The sequence below is a fragment of the Strigops habroptila genome, chromosome 6 (assembly GCF_004027225.2).
Source record: "Strigops habroptila isolate Jane chromosome 6, bStrHab1.2.pri, whole genome shotgun sequence".
Classification (NCBI taxonomy): domain Eukaryota; kingdom Metazoa; phylum Chordata; class Aves; order Psittaciformes; family Psittacidae; genus Strigops; species Strigops habroptila.
Genome location: NC_044282.2, coordinates 62325841 through 62346545, shown reverse-complemented (window position 1 = coordinate 62346545; position 20705 = coordinate 62325841). Strand labels below are relative to the sequence as shown.

The window sequence follows — 20705 nt, the reverse complement described above, 5'->3', positions numbered from 1 at the left end:
GAGGAGGGCGGGCGGGCGGGCAACTGAGCGCGGGTTCGAAGGCGCGGGAGCGGTAACGGCAGAGGTGGCGCTGAGGTGAGGGAGCGCGGACGGGACCGGGAGGGGGCTTGGGGCGGGTTCGGTGCCGTTTCGGGGTGTGGGGTCCGCGTTAGGGGTGCGGGCGTCATGGGCGGGTGCGGTTCTGGGGCGCCGGTGTGGGCTGAGGGAGGAACGGCCGGGCCCGGTGGGGGACGGATGTTCCGGGGGTCCCGGGGCGGTTTAGGGAGGCCCCGGCGAACGGGAGGGTTGGGGGGGGTGCAAGGGTGAGGCGCTGGTGCCGCAGCACAGGGCAGGGTGTCTGTAGGGTCTGTGGTCTGAGGCAAAACTGGGCTGAGAACACTTCAGGCAGGGGTGGGCGTCTGGGACCGCCATGGGCAGCTGCTTATGTGTGGGATGTGCGGGATGACAGGACAGGTTACAGGGCTGTCCCCAGCATAAGAAGGGTGTGGAGCCCTTGGAACGAGTCCAGAGGAGGCCACGAAGATGCTCCAAGGGCTGGAGCAGCTCTGCTATGGAGACAGGCTGAGAGAGCTGGGCTTGTTCAGCCTGGAGAAGAGAAGGCTCCAGGGAGACCTTAGAGCAGCTTCCAGTGCCTAAAGGGGCCCACAAGAAAGCTGGAGAGGGGCTTTTGACAAGGGCCTGTAGGGACAGGACAAGGGGGAATGGCTTTAACCTGACAGAGGGGAGATTGAGATGAGATCTTAGGAAGAAGTTGTTCCCTGTGAGGGTGGTGAGGCCCTGGCACAGGGTGCCCAGAGAAGCTGTGGCTGCCCCATCCCTGGCAGTGTTCAAGGCCAGGTTGGACACAGGGGCTTGAGCAACCTGGTCTAGTGGAAGGAGTCCCTGCCTGTGGCAGGGGGATGGAACTGGATGAGCTTTAAGGTCCCTTCTAACCTAAACCATTGTATGACTGCACCCCTGATGCGTTCCCCTTGACTCTTCCACCAACAACGTGTCCTTGTCTTTCTCTTTTTCTTAATCTGCACCTAGTTTCTTACTACCCAGGTACCTGCAGGCTTGTTACTGTTGCCTTCTGTTTCTAGGGCATTGCCTGCCCTCTCTTGTACTTCCCTTCCGCCAGCGCTGCACTGTGCTGAGGTTGTGCAACTCCTGCTGCAGCTCTTGGCTTCATCCTTTCTCACCTATGTTGTCCTTCGTGTTCCTGGGCTTGATAACAGCTTGTCGCGGCTCTCTGCTGTCACCTGTCACTGCTTCCCACGTATCAGCAATGCGTGAACGCTTCCCCCTGCTGGTAGATTATTGAATAAATTATTCCTTGTGCTGTTGTAGCAGTTTATGAATATTTGCTTAGTCCTGCTGGATACAAAGCATTTGTTTGTTCCAGGCTTTTGGTTATGAAACACCATGTAACGAGAAAGTTAATGTTGTATGATATTATCTCAAACTGGAAGAGATGGGACAAATGGTGTCGAGTGTTAAACTGGTTTAAATGGCTACTGGGTTAATGAAGGCTAAAAAAAGTGTGGTTTATGTTATGTGGCCAGATAGAAAGTGGGAGAGAAACTTTAAAAGTGTGTTGGGTAAAGAGCTGTCTCTGCTGGTAGGTGAATGCCAGTGTGAAATCCTTGTGGGAATAAACTGACCATGAATACAGGCAGGAGCAAGCAGGTTTCTAGGAACTGCATCAGTGAGGTCTGGAATGAGCTTTGCGAGGGGAAAGGAAAACACATTTCTGAATTATCTGGCTCTGTTTTAGAGAAGGGACTTTAGGATGCATTGGTCCATGGTGACAGAATCGTTCTTGACCTGGAAGATCTCTTCTGTGCACGCTTGTTTTAGAACTTGCACTCAACCGAAACAGCCCCGTGGTGTTCTCATTTCCATCAGTCCCAAACTGCTTCCATCAGTGTTTTCTGCCCAGTCCTTCACCTTCTCTTCCTTCTTTACTAACCCTGTTTATTTGTTTTTACTGGAAATCTATTTCAAGCTATCAAAACCATGTTTTTGTAGGTGCTCTGAGGCAGCCATGGCAGCTGGTACCCCACAGAAGAGGAGTCGTAGTTCTACTGACACCGACAGGTAACTTCTCACAGAATTTATTTTCCTAATAAAAACCACTTAATTGCTGTACGTAGAATAAACCAGATTCTTAAAATCCTTGAGAGCTTTTCATGTGAAGTGGAAAAAATATTAAGATGGTTCTGAGACACGCTTAGCATCAGCCCCTGTTTATTAATCAGTGACTAAGAACGTGTTTATGTTTTGCTGAGCATCTTGAGAGGTTTCATCGACTATGTAGGGAAACCAAAGCTAAAAATGATCTTCAAGCACAGAATTAGAAGTAAGAAAAAGCTATTATGCTGAGCTGATACTTGGCAGACACATGTCAGCACATGCATTAGGGCATTTATATCTTTCTTTTGATAAATTAAGGTATCTTGTTCTGAGAATCACCTCTGTCAGGTGCATACAGTTTTGTGACACTTGCACCCAGGCGTAGCCTGCAGTAAGTCCCATAAAACCTGACTGTTTAGAAACTGAAGAAATAAGCCCCCTGATGTTTGCATTTCTTTGGGGTGAAGCCTCATTCTTTCCCATTTGGAAAGACTTTGAGACACACTATGGAAATACAGCACAAATTATCTGAATAGTCTTCTGGTGTTAATAGAAAAATAGTGCATTTGTTATGTGTACCTAAAAATATTATAGATTTTTATTTTTTCCCCCTATATAGTGGAGGAGAAGCCACTGGCCAGGAGCAAAATGCTGAATGTTAAATCCAGAGCAATAGCTTGTTTCTCATTCTCTTGTAACATTTCTAGTGGAAAAGCTTTTTCTCATGCTTTTTCTGTACTTCCGTCATAAAAATATTTCTGGGGAGACCAAGAGAGGAGTTTGATTTCAGAATTGGAAGGACAAATTCCTGAGGTAGGATGTAAATACTTGCTGAGGAAATGCCTCACTGTGTTCCGTGTTAAATATCGTAGAATCACAGAACCATTGGGGTTGGAAGGGACCTGAAAGCTCATCTAGTTCCACACCCCCTACCATGGGGCAGGGGGGAGTCCCAGCTGTTCCTGGTTGTAACATATGGTTGGCCCCTGACATAAGAAGGACATGGAGCTGTTGGAGTGAGGCCAGAGGAAGCCACAAAGATGCTCCGAGGGCTGGAGCACCTCTGCTATGGAGACAGGCTGAGAGAGCTGGGCTGGTTCAGCCTGGACAAGAGAAGGCTCCTTAAGGGGAGACCTTAGAGCAGCTTCCAGTGCCTAAAGGGGCCAACAAGAAATCTGGAGAGGGGCTTTTGGCAAGGGCCTGTAGGGGCAGGACAAGAGGGAATGGCTTTAAACTGACAGAGGGGAGATTTAGATAAGATCTTAGGCAGAAGTTGTTCCCTGTGAGGGTGCTGAGGCCCTGGCACAGGTTGCCCAAAGAAGCTGTGGCTGCCCCATCCCTGGCAGTGTTCAAGGCCAGGTTGGACACAGGGGCTTGGAGCAACCTGCTCTAGTGGAAGGGGGTTGGAACTAGATGATCTTTAAGGTCCTTTCCAACCCAAACCGTTCTGTGATATTTGGATATTGTACTTTGATATTTGTATTTCTTATAGGGCATGTACCAGTACAGGCAACTCAGCTATGTGAAAGTTAAGCATTATTTTAAGTAAAACAATAATTGAAAACCTTTCAAGAGTACATGTGATGTTTTGCTCTGTCATTATTCTTACAGTTCCTCCTTAGTCTTTGAGACTCCTGTGAAGAAAAAGATGATGGGCTTTCCTGAAGGTCTGTCTCCACTCAAGAAACCAAGAAATAATCTGTCTGCTTCCCAAATACAATGGTCCTCTAGCTCCAGCGATGAGATGAAAGAAAACCAGGCTGTCCCAGTGAGGCCAGTGCTCTCAAGGAGGCTGGATGTTTCACCCCTTCAGGCAGCCAGTGCTCCCACAGCTGTGCACAGCGAGTCCTCAAGGAAATTGTCCCCAAAGACTGCTTCTTCCTACAAGCTCTTCGTGCCTGTGGGGTCTTTTTACAGCAAGGAAAAGCGCTACCTTACTCCTTATGAGAGGAAAGAGCTGAACGAGCACCGCCCTTTGGGTGAGAGGAACGGGGATGAACATCTCCCAGCTGCCAGCAGGACCGAGAAGATGAACGTGGGCTTGAGCAGGAATACAAGCTTGAAGCCACCCAAGCACACAACAAAATCCAAGCATGGCAAAACTGTCCCCAAAGCTCCTAAGAAGGCAAAGAAAGAGACACCAGCAGAAAAATCCAGCATGGAGAAGGAGAATGTGAATTCCCTAGTTAAAAAGAAGATGGATTCACCCTTCAGAGTCCTAAGCATGACAGTTAAACCAGCCCTGAAACTCCAGCTGGGAGCAGCGTTCTTCAATGCCAGGAAGAAATCGCGCTCTAAGAAGCCAGTTGTGGACACCAAGTCTCTGTCGTCTCATCCCAAATCTCTGCAAGAAAACAACCAGCCCAGACCACCAACAGCTACAAAGTCCAATTCAGCTGATGGAAACAAAATTGTTGAGGCAGGTGGTATATTGAGAAGTATTTCTGTGCCTCAGAAGAAGGAAAATAAAAACAGGGAGGACTCTACAAGCTATGTAAATAAAGAGAGAGATGCAGCATGTGGTGGAAAAGCATCTCTGTGGAAAAGCAGAAGCACTTCTGGTCCCTTTTGTGCTTCCAGGCCTGCAGTTGGAGGAGAGAGCAATGCAGAGAGTGTGGTAAGTAGACATGTCCTCAGAGCCCGCTGCACAAGCCTGAGGTGAACACATGCTCTGCTCATTCTGACACCAGGTGTTTATTTAGGTGTATGAGTGGATTTTGCCTAGGAAAACTCACAGATTTATTCCTGCCTTATGAAGGCTTAAAACTGTGGTGAACTTTCGGGATGTTCCTGTTGGCATCCCGGTCGGTCACTATCGCTTGGCTGCAGAGCTATTCCCTTTATGGTGGCTGAAAGGAAAGCTTTCTGTGTGCTGTTTTTCAAAAGATAATCTGTATCTTTTTTGGGGTTTGTTGTTTCTTTTCCATGTGATAAAGGACAAAGCTGAAAAAGAAGGTTTTAAGCTTTTTTTCTCTTTTTAATGAATGTAACAACTGCCAAGTCTGACCTTGCTGAGGACTGTGGGAGGTCATGAGCCCCTGTCCTCAAGGACAGCAGCTCTTCACATGACTTCTGCTTCTGTGCTCCTTGAAACCAATGTTCTTAGCCTCAGCCAGTGATCAGACACAGAAAGCACTATTGTTTCTAGTGTGTCTTTAGCAATTTCTCCTTAGCCATGAGACACTGCTTGCTGACACAGCAGGCTTTGCTCTGCTCTGGGTTATCTTTTTAGTGATTATTTCCCCAGCAGGAGCTACCTGTGCTGGTTCTGCAGCTCCCTCCTCCCAGGAAGCAAGGCTGAGCCATGGGTTCTCATGCTTCAACAAATCAAGGAGTTTTCCGAGCTGGAAACTCTGTGTTTGAGGACTCCAACAGTTCTATTGCCAAAAAGGCCTATTGCAATTTTTATCTGTTGCTCCCTTCACAGGGAATACTCCTGGTGATAGATAAGTGTTGTTTTGGGGTGTTTTTTTAAACATACATTTGATTGTTGGGGCAAGTCCAGAGGAGGCCACAAAGATGCTCCGAGCACTGGAGCACCTCTGCTATGGAGACAGGCTGAGAGAGCTGGGCTTGTTCAGCCTGGAGAACAGAAGGCTCCAGGGAGACCTTAGAGCAGCTTCCAGTGCCTAAAGGGGCTACAAGAAATCTGGAGAGGGGCTTTTGACAAGGGCCTGTAGGGACAGGACAAGGGGAATGGCTTTAACCTGACAGAGGGGAGATTTAGATGAGATCTTAGGCAGAAGTTGTTCCCTGTGAGGGTGGTGAGGCCCTGGCACAGGGTGCCCAGAGAAGCTGTGGCTGCCCCATCCCTGGCAGTGTTCAAGACCAGGCTGGACAGGGCTTGGAGCAACCTGCTCTAGTGGAAGGTGTCCCTGCCCGTGGCAGGGGTTTGGAACTGGATGAGCTTTAAGGTCCCTTCCAACCCAAACCATTCCCGTGATCCTATGATATGATTCTTGTACAAGTATGTTTAGCAGTGCTGAAATAGTTACATGTTTCAATGAGTCTCGCTGCTGACCAGGTAACACCTTGCCAGACCTGGCTTTTAATTTGAGGATTTGCTAGAGAATCGTTTAAAACGTGGGACGTGGGTTTTGCTGCCTAACGTGCTGAGGTGGGAAGGGTGAGGATGACAGTGGAGGGAGCACAGCAGTAAAACACTGATTCAGAACAGGTTTGCAAACTATTTCATTACACTTAATGTCATATTTTGCTGTTCCATTCCAGCATCTTAAAATGTAGAAAAGTAGGGAAAGCTGCTGGAATACTACTGTAATGTTTTATACTGGGCATAGAAAGGAAGCAGTGAACAAGATGGGAAGCTGTTTCTATAGGGCTAATGTGTTCTGTATTCCATAAAAGACAGTTTATGGTCTCCTTTGTTCACCTGCACTGGTTTAGTATCTCTCTTGCATTCCTGACTTAATTGTCAATATGTTTTTACAATGCAGCTTTAATAGAACACAATTGTTGGCTTGCACAGTCCAATCTTGCATGTGTGGTTAAAAAGAAGAAATGATCTGATAGCATTTCATCCTGCTGTTGTGGCAGTTTTTGAGTTGGCAAACGAGTTCTCTGAGGTTAACCAGAACATGGAGTGTTTGAAAAGGGAACTCGGCAACTTCCTTACTGCAAACTGAGCACAGACCAAGTGTGGCCTTGATCTGGTCTTGGATTCTGCTACTGCCAGGTCCTTTGCCCGCTGTTCCTGGTGGGAAATAATACACTGTCATATACAAAAAGAGCAGAGTTCAAGGCAAAAATCAGTTTGGCAAACTTTGGTTTTTATAGAGCATCTGTGAGAGGCTTCCAGAAGCTGTGAAGGTGCAGATGTGTAGGCAGAGAGTGAAGCAGAGTCCCAGAGATTGAGAAGAAGTGATACAAACCTCTACAGTTAAGATTTACTTAAAAAGCAAATAAACCCCCTGCATCCTGTAATAAAACAAAAGCAGGGACACACATAGGTGTTAAGAATCAAAATCCATGGTCGTTGTCACAAGCCGAATTTGGTCTTAACAGTACCTGAAGGCAGGTAAATATTGATGGTGCTCCAGAAGGCTGAGAGTAACCTGCAGGAAACAAGTTTTTCCTCAGTACAGGGTGCAACATTTTGGAGTTCAGCGTTCAGGTGTAACTTTAATAACAGTGAGACAGGGAGTGTGCTAAGACCACGTTTTGTGATTGGAAAATACAACTATAATGCTTTATCATGTCAATTAATGCTCACTGTGAAGCTCCTTTGAACTCTGTGTGACTCTGTAGCTGCTGTCTGAGAACTTAATCAACTGGAGAGTTTTGTTTTTGCCTTAAAAATTTGTCTCTGTTTATAGGATGCTGATGAAATCAGTTCTACAGCCTGTGAGTTGGATGATGGCATTATTCCTTCAAGCCAGCCTCCACAGAAGGTGAATAAGCAAGGTGAGCTGGATTATACTTTTCTTGGTCTGTGACTTTTGTTGCTGTAGGAAAATGAAGCAGAAGAGACTCTAAAAATCCCCTAGGTTACCTGCTTCTCCCCAGCAGGATCAGCTCTGCTGAATTCCCATGTTGTCCTGTAATTTAGTGTTTAAATAAGATGGGCAGTAATGGAGATACTGCCGTCTCCCTGATGAACCTGAGTGTTAAGCAGTATGTGAACTGTTTTTTGTTTTGACATCTAACCTGCCTTTCCCCTTTGCTTTATGACAGAGTCCATTCCCAGTAAGATTTTTGAAATTGCTGTATTTGAAACCAACGATCACATTTTTCATTGACTCACAGAACGGTCTGGGTTGGAAGGGGCCTTAAAGCTCATCCAGTTCCAAACCCCTGCCATGGGCAGGGACACCTTCCACTAGAGCAGGTTGCTCCAAGCCCCGTCCAACCTGGCCTTGAACACTGCCAGGGATGGGGCAGCCACAGCTTCTCTGGGCAACCTGTGCCAGGGCCTCACCACCCTCACAGGGAAGAACTTCTTCCTAAGATCTCATCTCAATCTCCCCTCTGGCAGTTTAAAGCCGTTCCCCCTTGTCCAGTCCCTACAGGCCCTTGTCAAAAGCCCCTCTCCAGCTTTCTTGTCAGCCCCTTTAGGCACTGGAAGCTGCTCTAAGGTCTCCCCAAAGCCTTCTCTTCCCGCTCCCCCGCTTTTTTCCCCTGGCCTGTTCCCTCGATTTATTCCATTTTCCTTTCTCAATCTTGAGTTTTAGGCATCTGACGCTGTCACTTATTTGTTTTATCCAGACCAAACCACATCTTTCCTGGCAGGATACCCCCAAAGAGAACTTCCTCTAAGCCTTACGAGCACTAATTACCAGGAAAGGAGTAATTAATCTATTTCTCACGCAACAAACACCTACATTTCCACAGGAAACCTTGTGAGCTGCCTTTGGTTGGAGGCAGACAGCAACCCACGTGTTTTACATGCAGCTGCTGCCTGGAGGGTTGATCCCTATCCCTTATTTTCCCCTGGCTTGTGGTTAAGTGTAGTGGTTCCCCTTATCCTTATTTCAGCCTGTTTTCTCTGACCTTTTTCAATGCAAGAATGCTTTAAAAAATTAAAATCATAAATGCCCCTATGTGCTAAGTATTACCTGTAAAGGTAGAAGCACATATTAGCATTTACTCCTGACAGCCACTGAAGAAAGTCCACTCTATACTTCTTGTTTCAGCAGTGAATTATTAACAATAAGTATTATTTTTCCTCTTGGGAATAACAAGTGATAAAAAAGATATATGTTACTTAAATATTTTTTTTATTAAAGCAAAATAATGTGTTGGCCTCTACCTGCTGTCTCATCTTCCAAGTATGCACTAACATGTGCCAGTATGTTTGCAGAAGTTGAGGTCATGTTATTTTATCCTAATTTCCTGGTTTCTCCATTTTTCCCTTTTAAAAATAGGCAGCACTCTCTATTCCAGTCCCAGCAGCCCTGGGTTGAGTCAACCCTTATGAGCCTGTAAAGGTCTAATTTATCTGTGTGTGCCCTTGACATCTTTCCCCAGCTGTGGAAGTTTATCTCCTTTTGGTCTTAATTGTGCTGACACTCACATCACAACTCATTCTTTTATTGATGACTGAAATAAAAAGGCACTACATGTTCTTGTCGTCATTTGTCATCTGGCTTTAGTGTTTCCTCCCCTTTTGGTAGCAAAGCATCTGGGTTTTCTTCTGTTACAGGGTGCCACTGCCTCCCCAGGTACAGCTCATTTTGCAGGTTGGCATTTCTGCTTTCAGTCCTTCGTGTTGCTGCTCTGCTCTCCCCCGGTTTCTATTCCCTTTGATATTCCTTGAATTTCCAGTGAGAGAAAAAGTTACAATTTAGCTGTGTTTGTCTCTTACTCCACTTCGTTCTGGCACATCTGGTCTTAATCTGTTTCTTGAAGAAATTACCAGCACTCCTGAGCTTTTTGGGTTTTTTTACAACCCTCCCTCCCCTTTAGTCTTGCTTCACATGGGAACTTATTTATCAGCTTTTTGGAAAGTAGTGAAGCCTGTTACTGAAGGTCAGCACTTCCCTGTGCCTCCTCCTCATCCCGAGGAGTGGCGTGCTCCCTTCTGCAGCTGCTCTTCTTCCTGCTATCTGTAGCTCTGGATAAAATACTCCTCTCACTGTGATTTCCACCTGTTTATAAAACTGTTGCCATCATGTTTCCAGACATCACCTGCATTTGCCTGCTGGGGCCTTTCCAAAGAAGTGTCTTGGCCCTCTAAGGTCCCGCATTTCTAGGAATCTGTAGGCTTTTTATTGTTTATTAGTGTCTTCACAACTCCTTATGATCTTTTCCACTACTGATGTGAACAAGATACTTCCTATTATGTACAGTTTCCTAGAAATTGGTTCATCTGCATGGTATGTTTTTTGGAGGCTGTTAGGGCCACTCTTCTGCTTGCAGATGTTACTAAGTTTCTGTAATTCCTAAGAATCATAAAATCACAGAATGGTTTGGGATGGAAGGGACCTTAAAACTCATCCAGTTCCAACTCCTTGCCATGACAGGGACACCTTCCACTAGAGCAGGTTGCTCCAAGCCCCGTCCAACCTGGTCTTGAACACTGCCAGGGATGGAGCAGCCACAGCTTCTCTGGGCAACCTGTGCCAGGGCCTCGCCACCCTCACAGGGAAGAACTTCTTCCTCAGATCTCATCTCAATCTCCCCTCTGTCAGGTTAAAGCCATTCCCCCTTGTCCTGTCCCTACAGGCCCTTGTTGGAAGTTCCTCTCCAGATTTGTTTTCAGCCCTTTTAGGGACTGGAAGGCTGCTCTGAGGTGAATGTGGTCAAAATACGATGGCATAAAGCAGTCTAATACCTAAAATTTTATCCTTGAGAGAAAATAAATTCCAAACTAATATTTTTTCTTTGGCTTTACTTACCAAAGTCTTTGCTAAATTATCCTAAACCTTGCAGCTCGTGTGCTGTAACCTAGTGGTTAACCCACCACTTCCCAACTTCTTGAGGCTAAAGAAGCTGTAGGCTCATGGTGTCTTAGCCAAAATAATGGGAAAGGGAGAAAGTTCTGCTTGATTAACACTCTTAATTAACAGCCAAGGAAGCACTAAACTACTGCAGCAGAAATTTCTGCTTCATAATTCTGATGTGAGAGGGGAAAGCACCGGAGAGCCTGATCAACATCACTTCCAGTGCATTTAAGGTGATTATGGCTGGATACCACTCACGGACACCTTTTTATCCTGCAGCATCACAGATTCCCAGTACTCTCCAAACTTCTTGTCTATGGAGTTCAGTTCCACTGTTATGTGTCATTTTGCAGTCTCCTTGGTGTTTGAATGCCTGTTGCCATGTATCAATGTGTTCTGCAGCTAAAAAGGATTCTAAACCACAATAATTTTGCTTGTCTTTTCTAGCATCTCCTTCAAAGGCTGTCGTCTACCCCATATTCAGCTCACCTCCAACCAGCAAGAAAAGGTAGGATACTCTTTGCTAAGTCTCTCCAAGAATGATCAGATATGTCATATCTGCAGAATCATGATATTTATTTTTTTTAATTATACTAATTCTTAGCATGATGGTTTAGCTTTCTCCCAGTCTTTGTAAGGTTTGGGAGTTTGAGGGTGGCTTGGGTTGGTTGGTTGTTGTTAAGAGAAGATGCAAGATCAAATTTGTGTTGGTTTAGGGGGATTCTAGCCTGTGAATAAGGAAATACACCTTTGCTTACTGTCTAATACATTTTACTTGTGAATTTGTACATATTCTAGTACCTAAAGGGGCCGACAAGAAAGCTGGAGAGGGGCTTTTGACAAGGGCCTGTAGGGACAGGACAAGGGGGAATGGCTTTAACCTGACAGAGGGGAGATTGAGATGAGATTTTAGGAAGAAGTTGTTACCTGTGAGGGTGCTGAGGCGCTGGCACAGGTTGCCCAGAGAAGCTGTGGCTGCCCCATCCCTGGCAGTGTTCAAGGCCAGGTTGGACGGGGCTTGGAGCAACCTGCTCTAGTGGAAGGTGTCCCTGCCCATGGCAGGGGTTTGGAACTGGATGAGCTTTAAGGTCCCTTCCAGCCCAAACCATTCTAGGAGTTTGTGATTCTACGAAAAGCAATGAACCTCATGGCAGAGAGGGACTGGTTTGACACTGAATTTAAAGAACATGGGTATTCTTTCTGGTCAGGTGTGGTTTGTTCTGCACTTACTTTTTTAACCTGAGATATTTGAGTATGGCAGCACTAGGCAGCAGCATGCTCAGCAGTGTCGATCTAGGTGCCAAAGGCAAGACAGAAGTTGGGATAAAAATGGGTGAAAAGGATTTATGGAAGCAGCTGCTTCTCTTCTGCTGTCCCATGCTCACCTGAGCTGGTGTTTTCTAAGCCTGCCAGATGATGTTTGACATTTAGGGTGATGGAAATGAAGCACAAGCCTGGGAAGTTTGCTTTTTGATTCTATAAAAAGCATGGTATTGCTAAGTCTTGCAAACACTGGGACTCTTTACTCATCAGTTGTAACTGATGAGTACAACCTGGTGTCTGTGCTTCCGATTAGCTTATTCCTTCGGTTAATTTGCTGTCATACTTTTAGACCTCTGGTGGAAAAAAGACTTGTTTTCCCATGCAAGAACCAGGGCTACGCGTCCCTCTCCCATATTGAATCAACTTCTTGATATACTTTGTTAACAATAAAAGCATTCCAAGTTTATTGTGAACATAAAAAACCCCACTTAAAGTTGCTCTGAAAAGAGCCAAAATAAACTTTGCAAAACTTGTCGCGCTACTGTAGTCCTCTGCCACAGAAGTGTTGAAAGAGAGATCTGATTGCAATATTTGCTTTGCTTCCTTATGTGGCTTTTCAAATACCTTCCGTGGTGCAAGTGGAACCCTGGAATGTGTGGAAATCCTGGTGTTTGTGATTAACTGAAGCTCAGTCTTGGATTTGCAGTTGTCTCATGGGAAGCTGATGAGCACAAGCTTTTCCTCCATGAAGTCTCTGCTTTGGAAATTCTCCTTAGTATCCAAATCTATAAAATTGTTTGGTGTAGCTCTAAATTAATTCCATGTTAAGATTCGCTGCGCAACAGTTACACTTTCCCACTTTAAGATGGCTTAAGAAATGCTACCTTATGCACAGAAGCCTGAAGGTGGGTTAGAAAAACTGCAATTATTATCGTCCGTAACAACTTGCTTCTCTGTAAACTTCAAAAATTCATGTAAAGCCTCTATGTCTGGATCTGCATAAGAGCAATTCCTTTTGGCCGTGCCTTGATCTGCTCCCCTCTGTGAGAGCCTGGCCCTGTGAGGAGGCAGAGCAGAGCTCAGCCCCAGCACCAAGGGCTTTCCCAAGATGCTCTGATTCCCTGCTCTAAAGGGGTGTTGGTGTGAGGGACTAGGGCTTCTGGTGGTGTAGTCCTGTGTCCAGCTCTTCGGAGCCCAATATAAGAAGGACATGGAGTTGTTCGAATGAGTCCAGAGGAGGCCACAAAGATGCTCTGAGGGCTGGAGCACCTCTGCTATGGAGACAGGCTGAGAGAGCTGGGCTTGTTCAGCCTGGAGAACAGAAGGCTGCAGGGAGACCTTAGAGCAGCTTCCAGTGCCTAAAGGGACTGACAAGAAAGCTGGAGAGGGGCTTCTGACAAGGGCCTGTAGGGACAGGACAAGGGGGAATGGCTTTAACCTGCCAGAGGGGAGATTGAGATGAGCTCTTAGGCAGAAGTTGTTTCCTGTGAGGGTGGTGAGGCCCTGGCACAGGGTGCCCAGAGAAGCTGCGGCTGCCCCATCCCTGGCAGTGTTCAAGGCCAGGTTGGACGGGGCTTGGAGCAACCTGCTCTAGTGGAAGGTGTCCCTGCCCATGGCAGGGGTTTGGAACTGGGTGAGCTTTAAGGTCCCTTCCAATACAAACCATTCTGTGATTCTATGACTTGAGCACCTATTTCTTCACCTGCAGTTTCCATGCTTTGTGGACCTGGCCCTCTGCTTCTCAGTTTGTTCTATATCTCCTTGACTGTTCAAGGAGCTGCTTAATTTCCAGTATCTGGGAAATAGGGTGGCTGTGGAAGTGGGAGAGGTGCTTAATTAGGTTACTTAACTTAAGATGTAATTGTAGCTCTTCCTAGAGCCCCCTCCTTCCCTCCCTCCTCCAGAAGAGCTGGCACCATGGCTGTCAAGAAGCTTTCCTGTATCTTTCCTACTTTGGGGTGTTCTGTGGTAAAAGTCACTACCCAACATGTTTGTTAACCTGTGCCTGCACCTAATTTTCATCTCTGAAATGATTTTCAGGACTCAGGCTGCACTGGATGAAGCGACTCCTCCGTTTGGGTCCAGCCCACCTGCAAAAACATCTCACACCTTGCAGAAAAACAAGAAGGCAAAAGAACTCTGCAAGCGCTCCAGAGACCAGATGATCATTGTAAGGTTCCTCTCGGGGCATGCTGGGTCCTCTCCATGCTGAGGACATAAGAAATAGGCCTTGAGGCTCACTGGGAAGTAGATTTGCTTATGTGTAAACCTCAGACCAACCACACTGCAATGACCATAACAGGGCAGTGATTAACATAGTTAGCACTAGACTAGGACAGGGTAGAAGGTAGGAAATATATTGTTATGGTTTCCCTGGGACTAACGCTTTATTACACTTTGGAATTCAAAAGACATTTATGGAACATGATATTAAAGAAAAAAAGAAAAGTCCAAGGGAAGCTCAGCCAAGCCTGTATGGATATCCATACAGGCTTGGATTTGGCTGGATAACTTCCCTTTCCCACGGCTTCCCAGCCCGCTGCCTGAGCAGAGTCAGCACAGCACTGCAACCACAGCAGCGAGCATCAGCCAGGGCAGCATGGGAGCAGCAATGAGCAGCCCTCTTTGGCAGCTCCGTGGCTGCCTTCCTGCTGTTGCCCTGCAGCGTGGTGCACTGCTCGTGGAGCAGGAGGAGGCCGAGTGGTGTGACTGAGGCTCCCGTGTCGTGCAGCCATCGCATCTGGGGCTTTCCAGAAAATATGCCCTTAGCGATGAGTAATTTTTTTAGTAAACCATTTGTTCTCACTTGGTGACCTGCAGATGTTTTCAAGCCTGTTTCCTGAGGGAATGGGGCTTATGTGATCATTCTTTTCAGCTGAGCTGCCCTTTCTAGCACCTTTTGAGCTGTTTGCATGATTTCTGTCAAATTTGAGACCTCACAGATACAAATTTTTGAGTGTTTTGGAAACTGGTCCCTGTGGAAGGAAGAAATCCAGAGGAGTGCCTGTGCTGAGAGGAAGGCAGCAGTGTGTGCTCAGCAGCCCTTGCTACCCTGCACGTGGCCGGCCACGAGCTGTAGCCCTGCCTGGCTGCGCCCACAAGGGACAGGCTGTGGATGCTGTGCCATGAGGGGAACCTCAAACGTCCCCTATATGGGATGTGTGGAAGGGAAGGCAGCTGCTGCACCAGCAGTCAGTGCAGGGAAATAAGAGGGGTCCTTAATGAACCAGGCTTCAATTCACCTCACTGAGTTACAGGATCCCAGACTGGTTTGGGTTGGAAGGGACCTCAAAGCTCATCCAGTTCCAACCCCCTGCCATGCAGGGACACCTTCCACTAGAGCAGGTTGCTCCAAGCCCCGTCCAACCTGGCCTTGAACACTGCCAGGGATGGGGCAGCCACAGCTTCTCTGGGCACCCTGTGCCAGCGCCTCAGCACCCTCACAGGGAACAACTTCTGCCTAAGATCTCATCTCAATCTCCCTCTGTCAGTTTAAAGCCATTCCCCCTTGTCCTGTCCCTACAGGCCCTTGTCAGAAGCCCCTCTCCAGCTTTCTTGTCAGTCCCTTTAGGCACTGGAAGCTGCTCTAAGGTCTCCCTGCAGCCTTCTGTTCTCCAGGCTGAACAAGCCCAGCTCTCTCAGCCTGTCTCCATAGCAGAGGTGCTCCAGCCCTTGGAGCATCTTCGTGGCTTGCTCTGGACTTGCTCCAACAGCTCCACGTCCTTCTTAGGTTGGGGGCCTCAGAGCTGGATGCAGGACTGCAGCAGCTCCATCCTCAAACTGCTGCTTGCATGTGACTAGACATCCAAAGCGCATTCTGCTCTCTGCTTGCACAACTGGCATTCAGTTCCTTTTCTTCCCCTCCCTGTGTGCTAAGAGATAAAACTGATGTTATTTCTAGATAACTGATGGAAAGACTATCCAGAGTTTTCCTTTAGTTTATGGTTTTTTGTTGGGCTCTTCTACATTGTTTCCTCAATGAGGGTACTGCTAATCTATTTCAAGGCTTGTTCGGAATAACATATTCACTGTGTTCCCTGGGTAATTCATGCTGTGTAGTTCCAAATATTCTGCAAATAAGCAAAAGCTTTTCATCCTCTTCACAAATTCAAATGAAAACAAGAAACTTGCTGTAGTGGAAGGTGTCCCTGCCAGTGGCAGGGGGATAGGAACTAGATAATAACTTTAAGGTCCCTTCCAACCCAAACCATTCTGTTATTCTATGATTCTATGACAACAAATACTTGAATCTTTGATGACTGTTGTTAGAACCAGTTCTCAACCTCATTCTTTAAACTGAATGTGGTTTCGAACAGCTTCAAGGCATTTTAGCTGGCTCTCTTTCTCACTAGGATGCTGGTCAGAAGCATTTTGGGGCTGTAGTTTGCAAGTCGTGTGGCATGATCTACACAGCTGCTAGCCCGGAGGATGAAGCCCAGCACATCCAGCACCACGAGAGATTCCTCGAGGGCCTCCGATACGTGGTAAGGCGATGGCTGCACTTGCAGCTCGGCTGAAGAAGACAGGGGAGGTCGTGTGCCATAGCCAGGAACAGCCGCCCGCAAAGGGTTTGTCATCCAGCGGGGAGGTTAAAGTGCAAGATGGGCAGATCCAGCGACTGTCTGCCTTCATCAGTTTGATGAATGTGACTTGACTTTATTCCTGAAAGCCTCAGCAGGTCAGATTACAGCTTCATCTCCCAGAGCCTTCACTGAATCACTTCCTCTCTCTTGCTAGACCACTAATTTGTTGTTTGGCTTTTTTTTTTCCCCTGTGTGGCAGGGTTGGAAGAAAGAACGGGTTGTGGCAGAGTTCTGGGATGGGAAAGTTGTATTGATTCTTCCAGATGACCCAAAATATGCCGTCAAGAAGGTACTTGTTTGTTTATTTTGGGGGTTTATGTTGTAGATCAGCTTTCTGCTGGCTCAGCTCCCGGAACAACCTCAGCGCTTGATCATGCATCATTTGCCAGTGGATGGGGTGAACAGGAGAGGCAAGTGGGGTTGTGGCAGCAGCCCGGGTTGCTGGGGACACCCACCCTGACCCCCCCTCACCCTGCTCCCTGCGCTGAAGCTCTTGTTCTTACATGACCAACATAACCCAATCCTTTCCCTCCCAAGGACTGGGGTGAGGGGCAGGCGTAAAGGAATTATGGCACAGAGAGACTCTTCGTCAATATTATCTGCAGTTAGAGGAAACAGCTACTCTGTTAGAAGGCTCTTGTGGAGTAGGGAAGCATTTTGTTTAAAAACTACTCTGAAATGCTTCTGTTTTTTAATTTAGAGGAAATACATATATATATAGGCCACACTAGCTGTGTGTGCAGTGAGATCCCTCAGTATGGTGGGGAGCTGGAGAGCATTTCACAGCTTCATCGTGAAGCCTGACCTTGTGAAAAAACAGGACTATTTAGGGGAATGAGACCCTTTTTTTGGCAGGTTTCACACACAAAGAACGTGTGTGTTAGTACTTAACGTGTCCCTCTCTCTCTCTCTCTCTCTGTTTTTGTTGCCTTAGGCAGAAGATGTGCGAGAAATTGTTGATAACGAATTGGGATTTAAACAAGTTTCTTTGAGCTGCTCAGCCAAGACTAAAATATACTTGTTTGTGGCCAATGAGAAGATGATTGTTGGGTGCTTAGTGGCTGAATCCATCAAGCAGGTACATGATATTAATTGTATGGGGGGTGTGTGATATTGCAGGCTAATAATGGGGTGAACAAAGCCAAGCGCAAGGTCCTGCACCTGGGTCGGGACAATCCCAAGCACAAATACAGGCTGGGGGAGACTGGATTAAGAGCAGCCCTGAGTAGAAGGACTTGGGGGTGTTGGTCAATGAGAAGCTCAACATGACCCAGCTTCAGTGTGCGCTTGAGCCCAGAAACCAACCGTGTCCTGGGCTGCATCACCAGCAGCGTGACCAGCAGGTCGAGGGAGGGGATTCTCCCCCTCTGCTCCACTCTGGTAAAACGCAACCCCGCCGCAGTCCTGCATCCAGCTCTGGGGCAACAACTCAAGAAGGACGTGGAGCTGTTGGAGTGAGTCCAGAGGAGGCCATGAAGATGCTTCAAGGGCTGGAGCATCTCTGCTATGGAGACAGGCTGAGAGAGCTGGGCCTGTTCAGCCTGGAGAAGAGAAGGCTCCAGGGAGACCTTAGAGCAGCTTCCAGCGCCTAAAGGGGCCAACAAGAAAGCTGGAGAGGGGCTTTTGACAAGGGCCTGTAGGGACAGGACAAGGGGGAATGGCTTTAACCTGCCAGAGGGGAGATTGAAATGAGATTTTAGGCAGAAGTTGTTCCCTGTGAGGGTGCTGAGGCGCTGGCACAGGTTGCCCAGAGAAGCTGTGGCTGCCCCATCCATGGCAGTGTTCAAGGCCAGGTTGGACGGGGCTTGGAGCAACCTGCTCTAGTGGAAGGTGTCCCTGCCCATGGCAGGGGGTTGGAACTGGGTGAGCTTTAAGGTCCTTTCCAATACAAACCATTCTGTGATTCTATGAAGTTGCAGGCTATTAACAGGGGCTGTTGGCATGAGGCTGCGTGTTGGAAATCCCAGCTTAGCACAGAAGGGGGGGAAATAAAACTAAGGAAATAAACACAAAAAGTCACCCATAAAACAACAACAAAAAAAGAAAGAAGTGAAGGAAGAGCCTGTGCTTTTGTCCGGGGTGGGTGTTGGCAGGAGTTAGCTGGGTTTGCACGGCTGATACTGCAGCAAGTGTTGTGTCTGCCCCTGGTTTGAGTGTGGTTGTATGTGGTGTCCTGCCTCATAGGAGAGCAGGAGGCAAGGCTGGGAGCACGGGAAGGTCCATGCATCCATTGGGAAGGATGAGTTTGATGCCTCCGCTCATCCCTGCAGGCTTTCCGGGTGCTGTGTGAGCCGGGACCCATGCCGGGATCGCCGGGCCAGGACACCCTGCAGCCGCAGCGGGCTTGGCGCTGCTCCACGGAGCCCGAACCCGCCATCTGTGGCGTGAGCAGGATCTGGGTGTTCGGCCCCAGGCGCGGGAAGGGCATCGCCCGGCGCATGGTGGACGTGGTCAGGTACGGGGCAGCGGGAGGCAGCGGGGAGCCGGGATCCTAGCTGGAGTTAATCCCTGCAGAGGGAAAAGCGATGACTGCAGCAAACAGTGTTGAGAAGGAACTTAAGGAAAGGGAGAAATTTACATCATCGAGCAAGTCTGGAATCCCCACTTTGCAGTGGAAGGATGTCATGTGGGCAGATTTCCATGTATGTGTGATATTTAAATGGTTTAAAATCTGACACAAGGATGGGCCAAGCTGTTAACTGCTGGGTACAAGCAGAATGCAGAGCTACACAGGCTGGCTTTCCAAGAGACACTGCTTGTTGGGGGGAAATATATTTCTTCCTTTTACTGGATAATTTGATGGGCCCAAACACTTGATGTTTTTTCCAGGCAGGAAATTCTGAGCTTTTCAAGCTCAGAGCACACTGAGAGGAAGGCTTGCTAATGAGGGGAAGTTTTTATGGGCTGCCTTGGGGCTGAGCTTGGGAGTCCAAGGCCTGTAGCAGCATGTATCTTCTGTTGTATCTGCTTGCTATCTATGTATAAAACACAGATGTATGAAGTCTATAAGTACATATATATTAATATATATCATCATATGTGAGTGTATCTGGAGCTCAGTATTCTGAAAATCCATCAACCCATGTTCAGCCTTTGCTTTCTCCTGTGGTTAGTGTTTGATGTGCCACCTCTGTGACATGATGCCTCCCAGCCCTGCAGGACCTGCCAGGTTGGACGGGGCTTGGAGCAACCTGCTCTAGTGGAAGGTGTCCCTGCCCGTGGCAGGGGGTTGGAACTGGATGAGCTTTAAGGTCCCTTCCAACCCAAACCATTCTGTGACTTGATGATTCTGACTGTGGGTGCCCCCAAGAGTCCTGGTTTTCCCATGGTGAACTTCACTTGGGAACAGCTCCAAGATATTGAACCAAAACCTCTGGTTTCCCATCTAAAACTGCATGTGTGGGTTTTCTGCCTGTATTTGGTCTTAAATTATCCTTTGTCCTCATTCTAAACTGCCTCCTGGCTCAAATACACCAGAACCCACGCGCAAACTGGCACCTTGCACTGATCTGCAGTTTGAAAGCAAAGTGAAGCACTAACAGCTCCCTGCAGCAGAGGGAGGGGGGGAAACCTCCCAGCGGGTGTTTGCCGTGTGCTGATGGCTCTGCTCTCTCTTTCAGGAGCACGTTCATGTACGGCTGCTACCTGAGCACTGAGGAAATCGCCTTCTCCGACCCAACGCCGGATGGCAAGCTGTTCGCCACGAAATACTGCCGAACTCCCAACTTCCTCGTTTACAACTTCATTTATAACAACTGATTCAACTTGGTGATTTCAAGTTGAGGTTTGTTGAAATCACCCAAGATAATTTGTGTGGCTTAAAGTAACGCTTGAGAGTTGTTACCTGGCCAAATGCTGTTTTCCTGCTGAGCGCTAGTTCTTCCTCCCCTGCGAAGGGGAGGGTCACTTTGTGTACAGAGTTGTGTTAGATTTTAGTGGAACCTTGCTTGGATTTCAGGTGGGTTTGTTACTTTTAAATCTAAATTCTATTACAAATAACTTAATTTTGTTGAAAGGTTTAATATAAAGATGGCTCTTTTCTCCTCGATGTGTGGGTACGTAATTCTGTGCACTGCGTGGTAAAAGGCTTGTCCAGGGGAGGAGCCTCAGTACAAGTGGCTGGTAAATTTATGTACAAAGGAGTAGGAAATGTAGTTTTGTCTTGATCTTTTACACCCTCTTTTCCCAGCCTGTTGTGTCAGAAAACCTTTTCTTTGAGCAGGCAGCTGCTCTCCCTTTGTAATATGCTGTTACCTGTGGGCTGCTGCCCCTCAACCACCTTGGGAGCACAAATACTTTACACAAGAGCCCTCCAAAGCTTGCACATACTTGGCAGAGTCATACA

At 47.4% G+C, this 20705-nt stretch overlaps 1 protein-coding gene across 1 annotated transcript; it reads left to right on the top strand.

The window, feature by feature from the left end:
- Positions 1 to 20: 20 nt before the first annotated feature.
- On the top strand, positions 21 to 20408 carry ESCO2 (establishment of sister chromatid cohesion N-acetyltransferase 2). Its single transcript, XM_030490635.1, has 11 exons — positions 21 to 75; positions 2011 to 2079; positions 3727 to 4732; positions 7449 to 7536; positions 10962 to 11022; positions 13818 to 13947; positions 16130 to 16261; positions 16560 to 16649; positions 17295 to 17438; positions 18631 to 18815; positions 19981 to 20408. Exons 2-11 carry the CDS (start codon positions 2027 to 2029, stop codon positions 20117 to 20119), a joined length of 2028 nt encoding a protein of 675 aa, XP_030346495.1. The 5' UTR covers positions 21 to 75; positions 2011 to 2026; the 3' UTR covers positions 20120 to 20408.
- Positions 20409 to 20705: the final 297 nt, after the last annotated feature.

Bases quoted from the DNA above. Each gene is read 5' to 3' on its own strand.
- ESCO2 (XM_030490635.1), top strand. From the start codon at position 2,027: ATGGCAGCTGGTACCCCACAGAAGAGGAGTCGTAGTTCTACTGACACC. The intron at 2,080-3,726 runs GTAACTTCTCAC...TTATTCTTACAG, and splicing joins AGTTCTACTGACACCGACAG to TTCCTCCTTAGTCTTTGAGA. The intron at 4,733-7,448 runs GTAAGTAGACAT...CTCTGTTTATAG, and splicing joins AGAGCAATGCAGAGAGTGTG to GATGCTGATGAAATCAGTTC.